Here is a 6,898-nt window from a genome sequence, read left to right as displayed (position 1 = left end):
AATTTCATATAAAACAGTCATATATTAATAAAACAGTAATAGTTCACAGGGGAGGCTTCAAGAAAAACAAGCTGGGACCTAGAGAAATAGAAGATTAGAATGCCCCTTTTGTAGCCTCAATTACTGCACTACATACTTCAAATGGACATAATGAAAGAACACATTTCCTCTTTTCCACATCTAAAGTCTGAGTCAAGTGGTAGAGGCTTTGTCCTCTCATCATCTGTACTATTTTATACAACCATTTTATTACCATGTGCTTTAAAGTGGTCAATAAGGAGTCCTGAGAAGTGGACGGGAAAGGCAACACACGTAAACATTCTCATTCAGCTCCAGACACACTCGAAGAATTACAAAAAGACGCTCTAATAAACTCACAGGACAGAAAGATTTTAGTTTATAGGAACACACATTTTAATTTCTCAACAAAATGGTTCTTGTCAAAGGCTCAGTCACCATCAGGTCCAAGGCTGAGAAATACAAGGATGCACTGACATGAGTTTAGCTGTTGTAACTGCTGAAATATTACAAAAATATTCCAAATCATTTTAAAGTAAATTCTATCTCATAATCAATGATATATAACAAATTGACTTAAAGGTTGTATAGAGGATATTTTAAGGGAAGCGAAATACAGCGACCGTCCTTTTTCAAATGTTGTGCATGTGCGACACCACCTTCCTCAGTAGAAACATCTCCTCCTCCTGCCTCTTTACTCTAGAAATCACATTTGTTTACATCCAGTGCATGTTCAGAATTACTGTTAAAGTGACCTGCCTAGAAATATTTTAGCGACCGGCGCGTCAGTTTTTAGACCCTTCAGATTTTCTTTGCGGCGAACTGGTCGTGGATTCTCGTCCGCCATCGCAACAAACTTTGTGCGAACTGCGAGGAAGCGACAGTTTGAAAAAGCCTCAAAGAACCGCTGCATAAACCACATAATCCCCGAGCGCCGACGAGTCAGTTACACTAAAAATGTAGGGAGTTTGACTGACAACCTAACAGCCAATAGAAAAAGAGGGAGCCTCGTTTTCTATTGACTGATGTTTATCTGGCCTCACTATGTCCACAGATGACAGATTTTCATTCTTTTTTCTTTAATCAACATAATTACAAGGCTGCTGCATTTCTGTAAGGGTATTTTAAACTTTTATTGACAATATGAAACAAAACAAAAATCCTCCATCCAACCTTTAAAACGTTTTTGTTTAACAATTATAAATGTTATGAATTATTAGTCAATAACTACCTTATTTTTTATGAAATTTTTATGGGTTTGAAAAATGATGTGGCACTTTTATTTTTATTCCAGTTCTTCAGTTACTTAACCTTTCACCAGGTAAATAACTATAATGTTCATATTTATCCAAACTAAATGTAGGCTATTGCGTTTACAGAGAGTTTGTGTTCTGACTAAAAGTTCCATTTCAAGTGCTCAGTTTTGTTATTGTAGCAGCTGTAAATGTGAGTGCTGTTGATAAGTATGAAGTCATTGTGAACTTTGTCCCCTCCAGGCTTCAGTATCCCTCGTTGGACCAGGTGACCTCGTAGTCAGGATAACGCTCCTTTAATTTCTCTGTGGTGACTGCGTGGTTCGCCCGGCCGTATCCCTGAGGTCAAAAAAACAAAACAAAACATGAATTTACACAAAACAGTATGAGCTACTTGTGGCATGTTTGAACTGTACAGCTGTATGAGAAATAAAGTTGAGGAAGTATATATCATCTGTGCTCTTACACTTTTAAAGAAGGTACAACAATCACAAATGAACCTATGTCACCAGAGTCTTAACCTGCAGACAGAGACACATCCAAGTTTGTCTCATTCTCACTCAGTTTAGGTTCAGGCCTCATGTGAAGCTCAGAACCTCCAGAATTCCCTCCTTGAGCTGCAGAGGCTGCACTAGCACTGATTTAGGATTGGTACAGGTTCTGGGATTTAGGTAGTGACCATTCAGATCAGAGAGAGACATTTTATGCTGAACCCATCTCAATTTCAGCACTGAAACTGGCAACACAAACACACTCTGTATCCGTTAAGGTTTCACTTTATTATTCCTGTAGAGAAATGTGTTCTGCATATTACCCATCCTTCAATCACTGGCCATGTTTACATGATGTTTATTAATTCCAAATTAATTGTTCTGAATTAAGTAGTTCAGAATTCAAATATTGTCCTTCGAGTTTACATGGAAATAATAATTCCGAAGTGAGGTTTACATGGAAAACAAGTTAAATCGCCTTTATTTAATTCTAAGCAATGTCAGGGGGTGGGGAAGGTTCTGATTGGACAGAGACACAAATGTATTTACATCGACTGGAAGAAAACACACGCTTGAGCTGCTACCAGCTTTTCTGTCATCTCAGTCTGTTGTTACGCCACAGACACAAACGATCAAAACATTTTTCCGCAGTGGTTCCAATGATAATTGAGCAGCAGCTGGAGAATTGTCTCATCACACTTTACGTCTGTCAGCTGAAGAGGAGAAGGGAAGAGTGTCGGAGAAGGAGGAAGAAGACAAACTGAGTGTGAGGCTGCTCTACCTCAACCCACTCCCACATCCCGCTCACAAATCCAAAGAGACGTGGATGAAAGTCCAAAGACTGGACTGGTGGAGCCGGATCGTCCAGATCACGTCAGAAGGACGACACAACGAGCATGAACTGACAACTTTATTTTTAAGAAGATTGAACGTTTACATGATCGAGGAAGAAATTAATTTGGCTTTAAAATCAGAATAAACCACCCACTTACTTCAGAATTAAGTTTAATTCCGCATCATTTTCATTAGAAGTGTTTACATGGTCTTTTAAAAGCGGAATTAATTTTTATTTTTAATTAAATAATTTTTATTTGAAATTAAAGCTCTCATGTAAACACGGCAAATGTCACTGGGGCACCTCATTACGAGCACCTGTCAGATACGGTGCTAAAACTAATATTGAAACTATAATAAATTAAAGCATTCATTCTTTACTAGACAAAAAAAGAAAAATAAAGCTCATATACTGTATAATATCTTGTGTGGTCATATTTGGTTCAGTTCTGTACCATGGAGTATCCGTAGACGTGGATCTTCTTGGCCTCTGGCTCATGTCTGATGCGTCCTCCTCCGATGCACTCACAGTCCAGAACACTGTCCTTCTCCAGTTCCTCTGACACCTTCTCATAGATGTCCGCTGTGGATCAGACACATGATCACAAGATGTTTCATAATATGACATCACACACTGGGGTTCAAAGTTTTGTGATTCTGTACATCCATGACAAAAGCTAATGAAAAAAACTGAAACATGGGGGATCTCATTAGGCTTAAAACATCTTTGAGTTTATATTTTAGGGTTTAGAATGATGCACAGACATAAAGATTTGTAAAATGTAACTGTACAAAGGATAGTTAAAGCTGCACTTCTTTTGTGCCAGAGGGTCTGCCACATGATTTATCTCCTTGGAAACATCATTGCTTTGCCTGAAACTTTACACACACTAGTATTAAACACCCCTCTTGCATTTATTCAAAAAGAACATGAATGAATGGATGTAGTTCATGGAGAGAAGCAGGTGGCAGACCCTATACTAGAAAAAGTGACATAGTTTGTTGTGTGGCTGCATGATAGAAACAAGTATAGTAGTATATTCTAGAGTAAGGAAACGCACCAACTTTTCTTTGGATGAATCCCATGTCTTCAAATAAATTCTATTCTGTTACCAGTGAGACGGGCTCTTATGCATCAGTATGAGAAGTACAGGGTGACCGGATTTTCAGACTTCAAAACTTGGACACCCCTGGTTTGGAGCAGTTGGTAATAATAAAATTGTGAATCGAGTGCGTAATTAAGAAAAACTGCCCATTCATATCTAACATGTGTCAGTATAGACACATTTTCTTTGAATTTTGGTCATTTTTAAGCAGCTGTTCTGTATTTTACCTAAACAAATATCAATGTTTGCCTCTTTTTACTGTTGGCAGGGAACAAACTGGTCCAAAATAAGGACACCTGGGACATTTCTTGAGACAAATCAGTAATTTTGTATAAATCTGCTGGGACAGGGGACACAGGGCTCAAAACTGGAATTATCCCGGGTAAATAGGGACATCTGGTCACCTTAGTTTTGTCTACATAAAACTGTGAAAAGAGCAGATAATATTGTCCTTTTTCAACTCACTTGTAGGTCATAATCTGAGAGACTTCTGTTGCATGTGGTACGTTTTTTTGCCTTATGGTACAGTTTATCATATTTTGTTAAAGAAACCACAGTATGTACTAGGGCTGGGTATCATTAAGAAGATGCCCATACGATACATACCTCGACACACAGGCCACGATACGATACATATCTTGATACAGTGCACTTTCAATTCAATATGATATATTTCAAATCGATTTGATACAGTTCAATAAAAAATAAAGACTAAATCGTGGCTGTGATACTAAAAGTCTTTGTTAAACCACTTCTTGTGCAAAGTTCATATGAAACACAAACATTTTAATCATCAAAACAGTGTCAAAATGTCAAATGTGTTGCATAAATGAGTTTCCTTTCACTCCACAAGCAACAAAAATGTAGCTCTGTAACAAAATAATTTTGTAAAATCTACCAAAAAACACTCTTGGTGATATATCGATACAGCAGCCCATGATATCGATACTGTATCATCACATTAAACGATACGATATATCGATATTCCGATATTTGCACACCCCTAGTATGTACCCTCTTTGTTGGCAGGGATCAGATTGGTCCAACACAGGGACACCTGGAACATTTTTTCTGCATAAATCTGGGACACGGTTCAAAATTGGGACTGTCCCGGGGGAATAGGGACGTCTGGTCACCCTGGAGTAGTAGCATCACATCATGTGCCCAAAACATGCTACACGGGTCTCCAGGAAGAACAGTTGATATCTAAGGTCAATAAAATACAAGCAATTAACCTGCCCAGAGACCACGTTTGATGCTACAACCTGGTACAAAGCATCTCTCCAGTTTAATGCAGACTGTGTACTGTCCCTGTCTCATTAAATAAACTATGAAAGCTATAATCAGTGTTGGGGAGTAACAGATTACATGTACAAGAGTAACGTAATCAGAGTACAAATTATGAGTAACTATATTCGGGTACAGTTACTGTTTCAGTGAGTGGTAATTGGATTACAGTTACTTGGTTGAAATAAATGGATTACACGGTGGTATTTTCCTGTTTTCACATTTTGGGCTATATCCCTTTTTTTTCCCCCCGGTAATTCCACTCATTGCCGGAAACTAAACCAGTTCTAAAACCAGAACTCAGCCAGGTCTAAAATCAGGTCTAAACCAGGTCTAAACCAGGTCTAAAACCAGGTCTAAAACCAGGTCTAAAACCAGGTCAAAACTATGTCTCAAAAAGGATTTAACAGGACTAAATCATACTGCGCGGACGTGTCTCCTCTTCTTCTATCAATAATATTTTTAATTTGGTTCAGTAAAGTCTGGGCTTTTTATTTTCTTTTATCAGACAAAACATCTTATGTTACAATTTCCTCGTCTTTGCTTCTCTACAGCAAATCAAGTAATCCAAAGTATTCAGATTACGTTACTCACTTTAAGTAATTTAATGGATTCCGTTACAAACTACATTTTGGGGTATGTAATCTGTAATCTGTAGGGGAATACATTTGAACAGTAACCTTCCCAACACTGGTAGTACTTCATTAGACTGACCGTGGTACTCTGCCCAGCCGTACCCCCTCACGATGTCGATCTCGGAGTCGTCGCCCTCCTCCCGGCTGTGCACCCGGATGAGCACGTACTTGAACACCCCGGACGGGTCGATGTCAGCCCGGGGGATGTTGGCCATGAGAGCCGCTGCTTTGGTCTGCGTGCACATCTCCAGACGCCCCTCCACAAAAGCAGCGAGCAGACAGGCGAGCAACACAAGCACCGGGCAGTTTTGGAGCGGATCCGTGTTTGGTTTACGGGGAAAGTGAAATTTTAAGACTTCAATAAACAACGAGATCGAGATTGGGGTCTTTCATTCAGCGTGCGGCGCAGGACCTGACACTTCCGGCAACAACATGAGTACTTCCGGTGAATTCTGACCTTCAACATAAAAGCATGGAACGGGAATTGTTTTTATATTATGTTATTTATTTTTATTTTACTTCTATTTATTTTTATTTTATGTTTTTGATTTTCATATATTTTAAGGTTATTGAGACAAAGTTATTAAGACAAAGCCCTTATTACGCTATTTTCTGTTTCCTCATCACAAACATACATAGTTGTGTTTTGTTTCATTCACAAATGTTTAACAATGCAGGAAATGCTCCAGTGTGTTTTTAAACCTACATCTTCACCACGACCATTTGAATAATTTCAGCCTTGAAGTTGCCAGTCTCTACTGAAGGAAAGTCAAAAGGAAGTAGAGCTGTTAACTGGAAAAATACCACACAGTGAACTTGGAAAATACAATTCCATGACATCACAAGGTGGAACAGAGCGTTGTGAGCCTGTAGACAGCCTAATAATGCAGAGTTACTGTGTTATGTGTGAATAAAGCAACACAACTCCAGGTCTGTTTTTGAGAATGTAACAACATTCTAATATGGCTTGAAGCTCACAAATCAATCACTTTGTACTCTGTGTTTTGTGGACCTTTAATGTGACTCGCTTTAATAAAGACATAAATAAACTCTATTATACATAACTTGATTTATCATCATAAATATTAACCCTAAAATGTTGATCCCATTGGAAATTTCACATTCATCAAGGCCCATCAAACTTTTATTGTACTTTTAAAAAATGTAAATTTGCATTTGTTTTTTCTGAGTGTGGAGACTCTACTCTTCATTCCTGGGACCATGCATAAACTCAGAGTATGCACTTTACCCATATAACACATTTTAACATACAG

The 6,898-nt window shown here is 38.4% G+C and overlaps 1 protein-coding gene across 1 annotated transcript; it reads right to left on the bottom strand.

Annotated features, from left to right (window-relative positions):
- Positions 1–390: 390 nt before the first annotated feature.
- On the bottom strand, positions 391–6,055 carry phpt1 (phosphohistidine phosphatase 1). The gene is made up of 3 exons (XM_020929021.2): positions 5,704–6,055; positions 3,052–3,179; positions 391–1,610 (listed from the first exon to the last, which is right to left on the bottom strand). The coding sequence occupies exons 1-3, from the start codon at positions 5,867–5,869 to the stop codon at positions 1,518–1,520; spliced, it is 387 nt and encodes a 128-aa protein (XP_020784680.1). The 5' UTR covers positions 5,870–6,055; the 3' UTR covers positions 391–1,517.
- Positions 6,056–6,898: the final 843 nt, after the last annotated feature.

Source organism: Boleophthalmus pectinirostris, unplaced genomic scaffold, assembly GCF_026225935.1.
Source record: "Boleophthalmus pectinirostris isolate CB_2022bp ecotype Guang Dong unplaced genomic scaffold, ASM2622593v1 HiC_scaffold_18, whole genome shotgun sequence".
Taxonomy (NCBI): domain Eukaryota; kingdom Metazoa; phylum Chordata; class Actinopteri; order Gobiiformes; family Gobiidae; genus Boleophthalmus; species Boleophthalmus pectinirostris.
Note: the sequence above shows the minus strand (reverse complement) of the source record. Positions and strands in the feature narration are given on the sequence as shown.